This window comes from Ictalurus furcatus, chromosome 7, assembly GCF_023375685.1.
Source record: "Ictalurus furcatus strain D&B chromosome 7, Billie_1.0, whole genome shotgun sequence".
Lineage (NCBI taxonomy): Eukaryota > Metazoa > Chordata > Actinopteri > Siluriformes > Ictaluridae > Ictalurus > Ictalurus furcatus.
The window spans coordinates 33,172,837-33,190,406 of record NC_071261.1 but is presented as its reverse complement, the minus strand read 5'-3'; the positions used below and the strand labels follow the sequence as shown (position 1 = coordinate 33,190,406).

Sequence of the window (17,570 nt, the reverse complement as noted above, 5' to 3'; positions counted from 1 at the left end):
GTGTAGAGTTCATGTAGACTGACAGATACAGAAATATATGTTCATGACTGTAAGAATTAAAGAGGAATGCATTTCCTGTGGTGTACAAACAAAACATTTACTGTCTCATTACTAATGAGAATGAAGAGATAGGGTTAGAGTTAATGGCATTTGATGAAGGGTGAAGTGTGTAATCAGACTGCAGAGTAAGATTTTATGAAACAGGTCTGGCCACTGTTCGATAAATAACAATCACAGGCCATAATATCACAAACTTTTCTCAGTTTTAGGGGGAAAATGGCAGTGAATCATTTGAAAGATGAAATAATCGACTCTTATTAGTGAGTCAAATGTACTGACTCATTGAAAAGAGACTGAATTCCCGTGTGTGTGTGTGTGTGTGTGTGTGTGTGTGTGTGTGTGTGTGTGTGTGAACAGCAGCGCCCTCAAGTGGTGGTTTCATGCAGTAAACATGACCATGACCTCTGACCTCTGTGTTCTCCTTGAACTGAAGAACTAAGAACTCGAGGAAGTTCTCAAAATGGGGATACATTTCAAATGAGTCCCTGTGACTGAGCTGTTACTATAGAAACGATAACATACTAGAGCGAGCGCATTAATATAAATAAATCTGTGATTTGCAGCTGCACTTCTGTCAGAGCCGCTGTTACAGGAAATTAATCAACACTTTCTGACCAATCAGAATCCAGAACTTAGCGGGTTTAAATGTTACTAGTTGTTCAAGCTCTAAGATGTCTCCAACATTCAGAAATACCATTCCTGCAACATTCTAAGAACATCTGCTGTAATAAAGCTCTCTGACTGAATGTTCCCAGCTATATAAACAATAACATTACAGATGTTTGTCAGTACTGTAGGATGCAGCAATGATGCGTGATAAATAGTATAAAGATCGTTCTCAGAACATTCAGAAAACTCGAGAGAGGGAACATTGTTGGAACATAAATGGTTCTAGATCTGTTCTGCTAATCGAACGTTGTTAGAAATAATAATAATAATAATGAGAGCAGCTAACGTAGCTCTCTTGATACCATTAAGACTTTATTCAGTTTAATTTAAATTTAAGTTTCGAATCATTAACTGAATAGATATTTAACAGTCTGTCATGTCTTAAGGAAGGAGGTAGAAGAAATTAGCTGTAACTCAAATTTGAAAGTAAATAATGGGTGGATGGTGGGTGTAGAACATAACAGACACGACAGTCGTCATAACACAGATGTTTCGTGACGTTATTATCTAACATTATTAGCAGATACACAGATCAGCCATAACATTAAAACCACCTGCCTAATATTGTGTAGGTCCTCCTCTCCTTCTGGCCCCAAAACAGCTCTGACCTGTCGAGGCCTGGACTCCACAAGACCTCTGAAGGTGTGCTGTGGTATCTGGCACCAAGACGTTAGCAGCAGATCCTTTAAGTCCTGTAAGTTGTGAGATCGGGCCTCTGTGGATCGGACTTGTTTGTCCAGAACATCTCACAGACGCTCGATCGGATTGAGATCTGGGGAATTTGGAGGCCGACTCAACACTTTGAACGCTTTGTCATGTTCCTGAAACCGTTCCTGAAGGGTTTTTGCAGTATTTAGGTAGGTGGTACGTGTCAAAGTAACATCCACATGAATGCCAGAACCCAAGGTTTCCCAGCAGAACATTGCCCAGAGCATCACATTCACATTTACATTTATTCATTTAGCAGACGCTTTTATCCAAAGAGACTTACAAATGAGGAAATACAAGCAAAGCGATACATCAAGCAGAGAACAACACAAGCATCACAACAACTCGCATTCTTCCCATAGTGCACCCTGGTGCCATCTCTTCCCCAGATAAGTGACACACACGCACCCGGCCTCCACGTAACGTAAAAGAAAATATGATTCATCAGACCAGACCACCTTCTTCCATCGCTCCATGGTCCAGTTCTGATGTCCATTGTAGGAGATTTTGGAGGTGTACAGGGGGTCAGCATGGACACTCTGACCGCTCTGCAGCTACGCAGCTCCATACGCAATAAGCTGTGATGCTCTGTGTGTTCTGACTCCTTTCTATCAGATCCAGCATGAACTTTTTCAGTAGTTTGTGCTGCAGTAGATCTTCTGTGGGATCGGACCAGACGGGATAGCCGTCACTCCCCACGTGCATCAGTGACTCTTGGGTGCCCATGACCCTGTTGCCGGTTCACCGTTTGTCCTTCCTTGGACCATGTTGGTAGGTACTAACCCCTGCATCCCAGGAACACCCCACAAGACCTGCTGTTTTGGAGAAGCTCTGACCCAGTCGTCTAGACATCTAGCCCTTGTCAAAGTCGCTCAGGTCATAGAGTGTTATTCACGTCACCTGTCAGTGGTTTTAATGTTATGGCTGATTGGTGTAGTTAATGCTAATATTATGTAAAAACATTCTCAGATTGAAGAATGTTGAAACAAAATGTTTTTCTTTTAACCTATAGTAGTTACTGGGCATTAGCCAAAATTTGTGGAATTAGAAAATCACAGTTCAGGGGTCGTATTAATGTAAATTATTTAACTGAAAGCAGGTCATTGAGAAAAGGAAACTTCTTCTTTGTGTGTGATTCGTGACATGATGACATGGTTTGTTACAAAAAAGTTGACAGTGAAAACAAAGTGTTTATAGGTGTTTGTACAGAAAAGTGTACATCAAGTTCTGAAAAGTTCCTCATCCGTTCAGAGCCAAAAGCAGCATCACTACGAATACAACATAGTCTAATCATAGCCAGTCACTTATCGGACACTTTGTAAACAAGGAATTTTATGTAACTGAACCTTTACAAACTTTAGCTGGATCCCAGGCTGTTACTTAACCTTCAGGATCCACACCATCTCCCTGTTCATGTAAAAAACAGACGCATTTAAATGCACCTGTGCGTTATGTATGTGCTACATAGCATGCTAATGTCTTTTGCATCACCACTTCATCCCCCTCTCTGCACTCTTTCTCTCTAACATGTTCAGTCTTGTTCATGAAAATAGTTTTCAGTTTTCTAACTTGAACGACATTCATTTCTTATTAAAACTACTTTAAAAGATAAAAGAGAATATTGTTCTTTAGCACTCCACACTACAAACACATTCAGAGGAATAAAGAAGCACGGGCTGTGCTAATAACTAAATTCCTTTAGAATGTTTACTTAAATGGTAGTTTGTTAGTGATATTTTTATTTATTCCCTGATAAATCAGTGTTTCTAAATGAGAGTCTCTGTTTCTCTATTGTGTGATGTGGTGTGATGGACTCTTTACTGTTTCACTCCAATAAAACTGCACTTATTTATATTTATTAGATTGTATCATAGAGTTTGGCTGTGAAGTGTTAAACGCTGCTCAGAGCTGTCTCAGTGTAACTGAAAACCACAGCTGGATTTCCTGTGGAAGAGGTCTGTTTTTTTCTCTCTTACTGAAAGCGGAACGTTTTGTGGTCTAAACATTGCTCCTCAACCCAAACCACTCTCTATCATTGTTCTCATAAGACGAGCGCTGAGGTGATACCTGCATTTATATGAGTGTGTTCATATCCTCACCATCATCATTCATCTGCATCATCATGTTCTGTCGTTCTCTCCTGCTGGTTCTGCTGGTTCTCGCCTACCTTCAGTCCATCACAACGATCCGGTGTAAGATAAAGTTCACTTTTACATCGTTTTCTGTACATAATATTATATTGGTTTATAATGTCGCTGAAGTCCCTAAAAACGATGATGAGGTTGTTGAAAATATCCAGCGTTAATAAACCACAGTGTGTGATGTGCTGTTACAGTAAAACACTGACTGATGGGGTGGTGTGATGAAGCGGAGTTACTGTTTACAACCCCAACGTTGATTATTTTCCTAAAACAGTGCATCCCCAAGAGGAATTCTTATACCACAGCAACGCACCAACAACTGCAATTTCTTATTTATTAACGAACGACACGTCTCGCTTTTAACCCATTTATAGTTATCTGTAATGTTGTTGAATGACGTTATAGCAGCTGTTATAGCACTACTGTGCTGTTCTAAAAAAATAATATTAATTAATTAAATTCAAATATACTAGATAAAAAAAAGCATCTCATTTATTAACATTTCTTAGTGAACATTTAATCAGAGTGCTAAGACATGATTGATAAATAAATACATTATTGTTTTCACACAGATGTAAGTGTACCATGGGCATGCTGTTTCAGTTACCAGACACATCCCATCCCTGTAAGACGCATTATAGCGTATGAAGTAATAGACCCTCGCTGCTCAAATCCTGGAGTCATGTAAGTTTTCACCCCCTTATTTTATTTAATAATTAATAAGAAGAAAATTATTGTTTTTCTATGTACATCATTGATTTATAGTTGTATAAAATATCATATAAATTTATTATAATACAACTTTAAATTACCATGAAGAACATTTGATAGTTTTTGAAATTTATTAGAATATAACAAAAATAATTTTGGAAGTTTGGGACACATGAGAATGTTTAATCTTGTGTCTTTATTGCAGTTTTACACTGATGTATATCTTCTCTCTCCTCTGCAGTTTAACCCTAAAAAGTGGTCGCCGTGTGTGTGCAAATCCCACAGATGAATGGGTGCAGAAACTCATGAAAAAAATTGACAGCCGCTCGTTTACAAGCTGGGTCGAACCTAAAGGTGGGGAATCCTCTCTCCATTAATAATAGTTCATATTTAGTTTATAAAAATCCTTTTTATGTATCGCTTCCTGTAATTGGACAGGAGGAATAAAGCTTTTTACTATAAATAAATAATCATGCTAATATTATGACATCTAATTTACAAAATCAACAGCAGACCAGTAGAAACTGGATGAGAATTGTGCTTTATTCTTCCACCCAGGAAATGGTTAAAAAATAAAGTGGTTGTATTTTTACAGGCCCGTTTCAATTTGAGTAACACTGCTGAATTGAGACACACCATTAAATAAAAATATATAAATATTTAATGAGAAACTGTGTATACTGCCTCACATTTCTAATATATATATTTAAATAAATTGAGAAGTAATGAGATTTAGTATTTGTACACAGTGCGTATCATTTTAATGACTATATTGTCAAAGATTTTTTGACAGCTAAAGTTATTGTTAAGTAATGATTAATGATGAACAGAAAATGATTTATTTATTTACTTATTTATACTCTGATCAGATTCACGGTTCTCATGCTATTCCTTTTAATAATAGGAATTGTTCTGTTAGTATAGCAATAGCCACTCTGGGATATTGTCAGTTTAATGCAGTAGTATAGACAGTTGTATGGATTTAGTGTGTGTTGGTATAAAGGTTAAATTACCTGTGAACATTAATGTGATCTTTTAGTGTTTATTGTATCTATAGTAGTAGAGTGTTTGGATGTCAGAGTAGTAGCTATAGTTGTATAGTGTTAATATAGAAATATGGTAGAAGTATTGGTATAGAGTTAGTATAGCAGTATTGATAGTGGATAGATGTAGGTTTTTTGGTTCATACATTGTAGGGTTAAATATAAAATCTATATAATCTATAAAATCTAAAAGGTGTGTGTTATAGCTGACACCTATAAGAACACTTTACAGTAGGTTTTATGACTGAGAGTCATTCCTTTCAAATGCTATTGAACTTTATATCATGGTAGATTTTGTGTATGAGCCCATTTGCTAGTGAAATACATGGCAAATTTTACACATGATTGAATAGTTTATTTTATTAAATATCAAAAATCTAAAAGGCGTGTGTCATAGCTGAGACTTTCATGAATACTTTACAGTTGGTTTTATGACTCTAAGTCATTCCCTTTAAATGCTATTGAAGTTAGAAACGTGTATACCAATGTTGTATGTAACTTTAGAGACGGTCCCTTAATTTGCGAATATCGAACGTCCAACATCAAGACAACTTGATTCCAGTAACTTCTTCCACTTTTCATAAATTTTTATTTTACTGTGCCCCTCTTTGTCTCTCTCCCATGGGTCACGTCTCTGCCCTCTTTATCCTTCCCGCCTCTCACTAAAACACAGAGCACTCATTAGCCAAATTCTGCACAGGTGTGATGTGTGTGTCTGCAAAACAAAGGGGGAGAGAGAAGTCAGGAGAATATGAGAATGGTCCGCCATAGCATGCAGCTTTTACATGAATAAAAGCCTGCTGGAACGGCTCTGTTCACCGGACCGGATCTGGCGCTCTCTTTTTAGTGAGATCAGTCAGTAGGCTGGAGACATCCGAATAATTAGGCATAAACCTATGATAATAGCAGGCCAGCCCCAGGAACTGTCTCACCTCCAGGCCATCCAGTCCCAATTCCCAATTCCACCCATCCAATTGCACACTTCTATGGGTTCACCGTCAGTCCTGCTTGTCTCCGCAATCTCAGAACAGCCCTCAGATGCTACATGTGCCGCTGTGAATCATTACTACAAATAAAAATGTCATCTACTGTGTTGTGTTGAGAACATTCAGTGTTTTCTGTTAAATTAATTCAATATGTAATGCGCAAGAGCAATTTCCAAAGACATTCATGTTCATTTCACATTTTTGATAGCAACATTTAAAAAATAAAAAAGTAAAACAAACAAACTAATACCTAACTACATGAATTTAAAAAAAGACGATGTTTTTGCAACAAAGAATTAACATTGCTTATTCGTGCTGTCCGAATACTTTTTCCCTCTCAGTTTCATTTTTTAAAAAAAAAACATATCTTTGTTCATGTTTATGAGTTCATATGTTTTTGTTCATATTTATAAAAACAAAGGTAAAATACGTTATGTGTGTAAATTTGAAGTGATTAGACTGAATTCATTCTGCTGCTACCATCATGAGTTCCATCATCAGTAAAGATTAGTGAGAATGTTCCAGAAGCAGAAATGCAAGCCCAAGCCATGACACTATGCTTGAACCATGAGCTTGTATGTTCTGGATCGTGAGCAGATCCTTTCTTTCTCCACACTTTGGCCTCCCCCACCCAACCCCATTGGAGGAGACCAGGTATAATGATTATCTATCTATCTATCTATCTATCGATATATATATATATATATATATATATATATATATATATATATATATATATATATATATATATATATATGTATATATATATATATATATATATGTATATATATATATATATATATATATATATATATATATATATATAGTCTGTGTGTGATAGATATATAGATAGCTATATTTTTTTAGCTTTTGTGTTTTTTACTTTTTTAATTAATTTTAGTAACTTATGATTTTTAAAAAATAACTTTTATGAAACTATATAAGTTTTAAGGACAGGTATGGCACATGAATGATATAAAATGCTTCTGAACACCATAACTACGTTGACCAAGATAACTAGGCTGTAATAGCATGGATTACATGGTTGCTGGTGATGTCACTGACTGTTGTTTTTGGGCTTTTCTTCAAAGCTCTCACAATATTTCTGTCATCAACTGCTGTTGTTTTCCTTGGCCGACCTGTTCCATGTCTGGTCTGTAGTATACCAGTGGTTTCTTTCTTTTTCAGGACATTCCCAATTGTTGTATCGGCTATGCCCAATGCTTGCACAATCCCTCTGATATATGTTCCCTCTTTTCTCAGCTTCAAAATGGCTTGCTTTCCTCCCATAGACAGTTCTCTGGTCTTTATGTTGGTTTATCCTTTTTAATAACAAATTCAGTCTACACAGGTGAAACCCAGAGCTCAAACCAAGAGTAGATATTCAGAGCTATTTATTGTTTAGACAATCAATCTAACACAGAGGTTCGCAACCTTTTGCAACTAAGTTGCAAACTAAGGCTTGCCCCCCCAAGCCTTCCCTATCATGTGGCATGCCCCCCCCCCACCATATTGGAGGAGCCCAGGTATATTGATTATCTATCTATCTATCTATCTATCGATATATATATATATATATATATATATATATATATATATATATATATATATAGAGAGAGAGAGAGAGAGAGAGAGAGTCTGTTTTTGATAGATATATAGATAGCTAGTTTTTTTTTGCTTTTGTGTTTTTTACTTTTTTAATTACTTTTCATTATGATTTTTTAAAATAACTTTTATAAAACTATATAACGGAGAGGTATGGCACATGAATGATATAAAATACTTCTGGAATACTATAACTACGTTGAACAAGAGAACTAGGCTGTAATAGCATGGACTATTTTACATGTAAAACATGTTGCATTAAATTCGTCTCACGTTCTAAAAACATTCGCATGTGAATGATGTAAATTGGGATGAAGGGCGCGTCTCGTTATCCATGACATTGTTAAATCTCTGCCTCTCAGCCCCTCACTGAACAGAGCAGATGCAGAGAGAGGTGTGAGTGCAGCGTAAAGTAAGACCTCGCGCTTGCAGGACTGTACTGGTGATTCTGGAAAGTCGCAAAGGTTTACCCAAAAAATTGATAGATTTGTCTTTAGGTGACAAAAAAAGTCACTACAGGGGTCTGAAAAGTCTCTAAGTTGGCAACGCTGGTCTGCAGTGTATAGCCTGCTAGATAAAAGGCAGGCTAAGCTCCGCCTCTCCCCAACAAAAGAAAATACAGAGGGAGAGGGAACACTGGGTTTTCATTTATGCACATTGTATTTCAAAAGCAATAAAATACACCGAGTACCCAATTGATGCCCTGTCTGTTTTTTTCTTGGAAAAATTTGTTCCCCCCTTCTGATATCTCCACGCCCCCTGGTTGAGAACAACTGATCTAACAGTTCACACCTGGGAAGCAAGAAAATCCTGTCAGTGACATGTTCCATTATTTTTGATCACATGAAAAAAAAAAAGGGGTGGGTTCAAACAAAAGGTTGCCATGTTCAAAGTTGTTTAACATATTTGGATGTGAGGAGTGGAACTCCGTGGTGGTTAAGATGCTGGGTTACTGATCGGAAGGTCATGAGTTCAAACCCCAGCACCACCAAACTGCCACTGTTGGGCCCCTCAGCAAGGCCCTTAACCCTCACCTGCTCAGATGTATACATGACATATATGTAAGTGCTCTGGCTAAGGGCATCTGCCAAATGCAGTAAAATGTAAATGTAAATATCAGGACATGAAAGCTGCAGTTCTGACCAATCTTCTCATATTCATCTTTTGATCTCAAATTACAAATATCTTCAGTGTATAGCAAGAACAAAAGAACTGGCCTTGCTGTTTCAATACTTTAGGACAGAAGTGTATGTTGGTATAAGGGTTAAATTACCTGTTAAGTTTAATATGATCTTTTACTGTTTCATCCAGTTTGTCCTCCCTCACCCATTAGAAACGGTAAGTGAATTGATCATATACAGTAGTATAGTCTATTGTATGCTAATATCTATAGTTGTGTAGGAATGTCTAGAGTGTTAGTATAGTATAGTTTTATCTACAGTGGTATTGTAGTTTCTACAGTTGTATAGTGTTATTATGGTAGGACCTACATTTGTGTATCTAATACAGCATTATCTTAAGTATTATAATAATATAAATAGTGGGATAGTGTTAGAATGGCAGAGTATCCATAACTATTATGGTATTGTTAGTATAGTAATATTTATAATGCTACAGTGTTAGTATAGTAGTATCTATAGTGCTACAGTGTTAGTATAGTAGTATTTATAGTGCTACACTGTTAGTATAATAGTATTTATAGTGCTACAGTGTTAGTATAGTAGTGTTTATAGTGCTACAGTATTAATATAGTAATATTTATAGTGCTACAGTGTTAGTATAGTAGTGTTTATAGTTCTACAGTGTTAGTATAGTAGTATTTATAGTGCTACAGTGTTAGTATAGTAGTGTTTATAGTTTTACAGTGTTAGTATAGTAGTATTTACAGTACTTCAGTGTTAGTATAGTAGTATCTTTAGTGCTACAGTGTTTGTATATTAGAATTTACAGTGCTACAGTGTTAGTGTAGTAGTATTTATAGTGCTACAGTGTTAGTATAGTAGTATCTATAGTGCTACAGTGTTAGTATAGTAGTATTTACAGTGCTACAGTGTTAGTATAGTAGTGTTTATAGTTTTACAGTGTTAGTATAGTAGTATCTATAGTGCTACAGTGTTAGTTTAATAGTGTTTATAGTGCTACAGTGTTAGTATAGTAGTATTTATAGTGCTACACGGTTAATATAGTAGTATTTACAGTGCCACAGTATCATTTCATGATTGCTATTAATTGTGGATTTAAAAACTAGTTAAATTGATGTGGTTCAATACAAAAGGCACTGATAATGCTGAATACAGACGAGTGAAAACACTTCATAAATGTTTTATTCTGAGTGGGAATTCGCCTTGTATATAATAGGAATGTCTAGAGTTTTAGTATATTATAGTTTTATCTGCAATGCCATAGTAGTATCTACAGTTGTATAGTGTTATTATGGTAGAACCTACTTTAGTATATGTGGTATTATCTTATATATATATATTTTTTATAATAATATAAATAGTGGGATAGTATTATTATAGCAAAGTAATGTTTATTGTGGTATTGTTAATGTTGTAGTATCTATAGTGTTCGTGTTAGTATAGTAGAATCCATAGTGGTATAGTGTTAGTATAGTAGTATAGACAGTTGTATGGTTTTAGTATGTGTTGGTATAAGGGGTAAATTACCCGCTAAGATTAATATGATCTTATAGTGTTTCAACCAGAACCTGTTTCTACTCCCGAACCTGTTTCTACTGCCTCACTCGATATAGAATGTAAGTGAATGAATCATGTAAATACAGTATCTCCACTTGTAGACACGCAGGTCTGCATATTTTACAGTATATAAACTAAAAATGCTGCACAGTGGGTAGTGTTTCAACCTCTCAGCCTGTGTTGAGTTTCACGTGTTATCTCTGTGAGTAAAGATTTGCTGTTTTCTATTTTAGCTACAAGTCCTCCAGCTCAACAGGATTACACAGAGAAATCAGGTAATTAGGGGCCAAGCACAGAAGGTGCGAGGCACCTGTTGTATCCGTTAGTTTCTTCTTTTTCTTCTTCTTCCGCTCGAGTCTATGGCAGCGCATAGAACTGCTTGCGGGAAAGTTATGAAATTTGGCACACAGATAGAGGGCAGTCTCACCATTAAGCATAGCAAGGTTGGAATCTTTATCTCAAACCCTCTAACGCCACCAACTGCTCAAATGTTGACATATGTTTATGCTAATAACTTTTTATCTGTAAGGCCTAGAAACAAAATCCTTGTTTTTGTTTGATTCCTTGGCTAGTCCTGAGTCGAATGCAGACGGTTTCCTCCTGAAAATATTTCTGCCATTTTGAATTTTCTGAAAAGCATTTTTTTCTAACTCATCCTAAGTGGTTCATTTGATCTTCACCAAATTTGACAAATATGACTGCCACACAACTTTTGTTCATGCTCTTCTTTCCTGTGTAAGTCTGTAAATTCTGGTGTGGTGCATGCAACACTGACCCTAGTGGACATGCACATGTAATGTGGAGTATAAAGACTTCACTGTGTGAGGATCCTTGCATGACATCCTGAGCTGCTCACAGATACACACTTGCAGAAGTATAAATCAGCCCTAAGTACAGCAGTGTAGTATCTATAGTGTTAAAGTGTTAGTATGACAGTGTCTATAGTGGTGCAGTGTTAGTATAGTATCTGTAGGTGCATAGTGTTATTAGAGTAGTTTCTGTAGTGGAATAGTGTTAATATAATAGTATGTACAGTTATTATTTTAGTATATGTTGGTATAATTTAATTTAAAATGAAAATTAATAACATCTTTTATTGTTTCACCAGAGTCTGACAAGACAGATTCTCCTGCCGCATCCATTATGGTACGTAATTGAAGTAAACGTACTGTACACTGTATACCGTACACTATACAGTATTTCTGTCTGCATTTTAGTATTTATATTAGTGTACATATTAGTATGGTTTATTATAGTCTTACACCACAGTGCTGTTGAATTCTCGATTCTGATTGGCTGACAGACGTTCTGAGGTGTGCAGTTGGTTTTCAGTTAATGCACAGCTAAAGTAGTTCCAGTCAGGTCTTCACCACATTACAGTTCCATATCACTTCATTAACTGAAATAACAGAAAAATTAGCCTACTGTCCACTGTCTATAGTTTAATAGTTTTATTATAATATGGTATTTTCTACAGTGGTGGTATAGTGTGAGTATAGTAGTATTTATAGTGCTACAGTGTGAGTATAACAGTATCTATAGTGGTATAGTGTAAGTATAACAGTGTCTATAGTGGTATAGTGTTAGTATAACAGTATCTATAGTGGTGTAGTGTAAGTATAACAGTATCTATAGTGGTATAGTGTAAGTATAACAGTATCTATAGTGGTGTAGTGTAAGTATAACAGTATCTATAGTGGTGTAGTGTAAGTATAACAGTGTCTATAGTGGTGTAGTGTAAGTATAACAGTGTCTATAGTGGTGTAGTGTAAGTATAACAGTATCTATAGTGGTGTAGTGTAAGTATAACAGTGTCTATAGTGGTGTAGTGTAAGTATAACAGTATCTATAGTGGTGTAGTGTAAGTATAACAGTGTCTATAGTGGTGTAGTGTAAGTATAACAGTATCTATGTCATGTATCGTGACGGAGCGGAGATAGGACGGATGCAAGTGCAGTATGAACAGTGTTTATTTTAAAAGAGAGACAGGCAGACAAATCCAAAACGTGATCCATAAACGTAATCCACAACAGGCGAAGGTCAGGCGATCGGCAAACAGGCATACACAGGGTTAAACATGAATCAAAGTCGTGGTCACGGAAAACAGGGTCGATAAACAAAACGAGAAACATGAACTATGACGAGGAACTGGGAGCGGATAATCCAGCGTGAACTAACTCTAAACATGGACCGTGACTATGACTACTAAACGAACTAATCTAACTCTACGATAATCTTCTGCATTGTGTGCTGGGAGGCGCGCGGTATATATGTAGACATGATCAGCGTCTAAACTGCTAGCAGCTGAGGGCAATACAGACACACGTGAAATCCCAGCCAATGACAGAACAGGGAGGAGACATGACAGAAACATAAACAAAACACACGTGTCCAGATGTCACTACTGTCAACAATGGAAAAGCAGGTGCTCGCGCATTCGCACTTAGGGTACGCTGCTTCGAGGGGGAATCATGACAGAACCTCCCCCCAAAGGCACTCCTCCCGGAGTGCCATGAGTCATCCCATTTCATTGGCGGCCCCGGCCCCCTGGGCTGAATGTCCCAAGCAGAGCCAGGAAACCGCACAGTGTTCTTGGCGGCGTAGGGAAGCGGAGCGACGTCCCTGGCTGAACAGGGAGGCAGAGTAACGACCACAGCCGGGCAGACAGGCTGAGCGACGTCCTTGGCGGAGCGACGTCCTCGGCAGAGCAGGACTGCGGAGCGACGTCCCTGGCTGAACAGGGAGGCAGAGTAACGACCACAGCCGGTCAGACAGGCTGAGCGAAGTCCTCGGCGGAGCATTAAGGCAGAGCGACGTCCTCGGCAGAGCAGGAAAGCAGAGCGACGTCCTCGGCTGAACAGGGAAACAGAGCGCTGTACTCAGCAGAGCAGAGAAGCAGGGCGATGTCCTCGTTGGAGCATGAAAGCGGAGCGACATTCACAGCAGGGCAGGTGGGCTGAGTGACGTCCCCGGCTGAACTGGAAGGCAGAGCGACGTCCTCGGCTGAGCAGGAAGGCAGAGCGATGTCCTCGGCTGAGCAGGAAGGCAGAGCGACGTCCTCGGCTGAGCCTGCAAGCTGAACTTGGCTGGTCATGTCAGCCGACTGGCTGACACTTGGTTGTGCATGTCAGCAGACGTGGACGTGAGCAGAGCTTGGTGGTCCCCGTCAGCTGACTTGGGCGTGAACATAACTTGGCTGTGCGTGTCAGCAGATTCAGCTGTGAGCAGAACTTGGCTGTGTGTGTCAGCAGACTCGGGCGTGAACATAACTTGGTTGGTTGGGTCAGACGGGAACATGAGCAGAGCTTGGTTGTTTGTTTCAGTAAACTTGGGTGTGAGCAGAACGTGGTTGGCCATGTCAGTAGACTCAGGCATGAGCAGAACTTGGTCGGCCATATCAGTAGACTTGGGCTTGAGCAGAACTTGGTTGGCCATATCAGTAGTCTTGGGCGTGGGATGAACTTGGGTGACCGGGTCGGTAGACTTGGGCGTGGACTGAACCTGGGCGACCGGGTCAGTAGACTTGGGCGTGGGCTGAACTTGGTTGTTAGGCTTAGATATTAGCGGAACTTGGTCAACTGGATCAGCAGGCTTGGACGTGACATCAGGAACTTGAGACTTGACTTGGACCTCAGGGACTGGAGACTTGACTTGGACCTCAGGGACTTGGGAATTGACTTGGACTTCAGAGACTAGAGACTGGACTTGGACTTGGACCTCAGGGTTGAGCTCTGGTGCTGGAGCCTCCCTGTTGACCTCTAGCTGGAGCTCGGCAGGTGAGCCCACCTCGTGGGTCTCAGGTTCGAGCTCAGAAGTCGCCAGGTTAACCTCCGGCTGGGGCTCTGATGCTGGGGCCGCCCTATTGACCTCTAGCTGGAGCTCGGCAGGTGAGCCCACCTCGTGGGTCTCAGGTTCGAGCTCAGAAGTCGCCAGGTTAACCTCCGGCTGGGGCTCTGCATGAGTTTGCCTGAAGTAGTGGGTAAACGGCAGGGCAGGTTTGCCTGCCAGACTTACCCCCCTGAAAAGTTGTTCTAGCTTGACTCTCACCTCCGGATTCCCGAACCGCATCATGAACTCCCCCACAAACTGTTCTACACTGTCCAGGTTCCTACAGTGCTTATCCAGTTGGAGCTGCACCCACTGACGGGCCGGTCCAAAGAACCAGGACCACATGAATCGGAGCCATTGCTTCTCCTCTGGCTTAGGGTCTAACAGGCTGGAGAAATAGAATTGACAGTCTACCAGAAAATATTCTGGGGCACCGAAAAATCCGTCAAATGGATCAGGAAGCTCCATAAATGTCCATTGTGGGAATTGGACTGAGTCCATAGCGGGGACGGTTGGCGTCGACTTCCGGGTTCTGCGTTTTCTCCGTTCCCCCGCTGCATCCATGTTTAGGCGGTAGATTCTGTCACGTATCGTGACGGAGCGGAGATAGGACGGATGCAAGTGCAGTATGAACAGTTGTTTATTTTAAAAGAGAGACAGGCAGACAAATCCAAAACGTGATCCATGAACGTAATCCACAACAGGCGAAGGTCAGGCGATCGGCAAACAGGCATACACAGGGTTCAACATGAATCAAGGTCGTGGTCACGGAAAACAGGGTCGATAAACAAACGAGAAACATGAACTATGACGAGGAACTGGGAGCGGATAATCCAGTGTGAACTAACTCTAAACATGGACTGTGACTATGACTATGACTATGACTACGACTACGACTACGACTACTAAACGAACTAATCTAACTGTACGATAATCTTCTGCATTGTGTGCTGGGAGGCGCGTGGTATATATGTGGACATGATCAGCGTCTAAACTGCTAGCAGCTGAGGGCAATACAGACACACGTGAAATCCCAGCCAATGACAGAACAGGGAGGAGACATTACAGAAACATAAACAAAACACACGTGTCCAGATGTCACTACTGTCAACAATGGAAAAGCAGGTGCTCACGCATTCGCGCTTAGGATACGCTGCTTCAAGGGGGAATCAAGACAATCTATAGTGGTGTAGTGTTAGTATAGCAGTATCTATAGTGGTGTAGTGTAAGTATAGCAGTATCTATAGTGGTGTAGTGTAAGTATAACAGTATCTATAGTGGTGTAGTGTAAGTATAACAGTATCTATAGTGGTGTAGTGTAAGTATAACAGTATCTATAGTGGTGTAGTGTAAGTATAACAGTATCTATAGTGGTGTAGTGTAAGTATAACAGTATCTATAGTGGTGTAGTGTAAGTATAACAGTATCTATAGTGGTGTAGTGTAAGTATAACAGTATCTATAGTGGTGTAGTGTAAGTATAACAGTATCTATAGTGGTATAGTGTAAGTATAACAGTATCTATAGTGGTATAGTGTAAGTATAACAGTATCTATAGTGGTGTAGTGTAAGTATAACAGTATCTATAGTGGTGTAGTGTAAGTATAACAGTATCTATAGTGGTGTAGTGTAAGTATAGCAGTATCTATAGTGGTATAGTGTAAGTATAACTGTATCTATAGTGGTGTAGTGTAAGTATAACAGTATCTATAGTGGTATAGTGTAAGTATAACAGTATCTATAGTGGTGTAGTGTAAGTATAACAGTATCTATAGTGGTATAGTGTAAGTATAACAGTATCTATAGTGGTGTAGTGTAAGTATAACAGTATCTATAGTGGTATAGTGTAAGTATAACAGTATCTATAGTGGTGTAGTGTAAGTATAGCAGTATCTATAGTGGTGTGGTGTAAGTATAACAGTGTCTATAGTGGTGTAGTGTAAGTATAACAGTATCTATAGTGGTGTAGTGTAAGTATAACAGTATCTACAGTGGTGTAGTGTAAGTATAGCAGTATCTATAGTGGTGTGGTGTTAGTATAGCAGTATCTATAGTGGTGTGGTGTTAGTATAGCAGTATCTATAGTGGTGTAGTGTAAATATAGCAAGTAAGTATAACAGTATCTCAGTAAAAAAAGATTTCAGAAAACGTAAAGTTACTGCTTTACATCTGACTGATATAAAGTGTAGACACTCTAACGTCTCAGTCACTTTTATGGTGAATGCTCCACCTCACCGGATTAAAAAGAAAACTAAAAAACTGTGATTTGCAGCTGCATTAATTTCACAGCTGCTATTGTTGAATGACGTTATAGCAGCTGCACTACTGTTACAGGTGCTGTTCTAAAAAAATAATATTAATTAATTAATTTCAAATATACTAGATAAAAAAAAGCATCTCATTTATTAACATTTCTTAGTGAACATTTAATCAGAGTGCTAAGACATGATTGATAAATAAATACATGAATGTTTTCACACAGATGCAAATGGACCAGATCGATGCTGTTTCAGTTACCAGACACATCCAATCCCTGTAAGATGCATTACAGCATATAAAGTAACAGACCCTCACTGCTCAAATCCTGGAGTCATGTAAGTTTTCACCCCCTTATTTTATTTAATAATTAATAAGAAGAAAATTATTGTTTTTCTATGTACATCATTGATTTATAGTTGTATAAAATATCATATAAATTTATTATAATACAACTTTAAATTACCATGAAGAACATTTGATAGTTTTTGAAATTTATTAGAATATAACAAAAATAATTTTGGAAGTTTGGGACACATGAGAATGTTTAATTTTGTGTCTTTATTGCAGTTTTACACTGACGTATATCTTCTCTCTCCTCTGCAGTTTTACTGTAAATCGTGGTCTCCGTGTGTGTGCAAATCCCACAGATGAATGGGTGCAGAAACTCATGAAAAAAATTGACAGCCGCTCGTTTACAAGCTGGGTCGAACCTAAAGGTGGGTAATCCTCTCTCCATTAATAATAGTTCATATTTAGTTTATAAACATCCTTTTTATGTGTCTCTTCCTGTAATTGGACAGGAGGAATAAAGCTTTTTATTATAAATAAATAATCACGCTAATATTATGACATCTAATTTACA

General features: G+C 38.6%; 1 protein-coding gene across 1 annotated transcript in view; it reads left to right on the top strand.

The window, feature by feature from the left end:
* The window catches only part of LOC128610751 (uncharacterized), a 32,900-nt gene that overhangs the window by 1,663 nt on the left and 13,667 nt on the right, over positions 1 to 17,570 (top strand). The window contains exons 3-9 of the mRNA XM_053630169.1: positions 3,497 to 3,629; positions 4,151 to 4,262; positions 4,531 to 4,643; positions 9,235 to 9,261; positions 10,619 to 10,681; positions 10,856 to 10,897; positions 11,731 to 11,768. Coding sequence (XP_053486144.1) covers positions 3,497 to 3,629; positions 4,151 to 4,262; positions 4,531 to 4,643; positions 9,235 to 9,261; positions 10,619 to 10,681; positions 10,856 to 10,897; positions 11,731 to 11,768 — 528 coding nt within the window. The remainder of the gene's footprint in view (positions 1 to 3,496; positions 3,630 to 4,150; positions 4,263 to 4,530; positions 4,644 to 9,234; positions 9,262 to 10,618; positions 10,682 to 10,855; positions 10,898 to 11,730; positions 11,769 to 17,570) is intronic.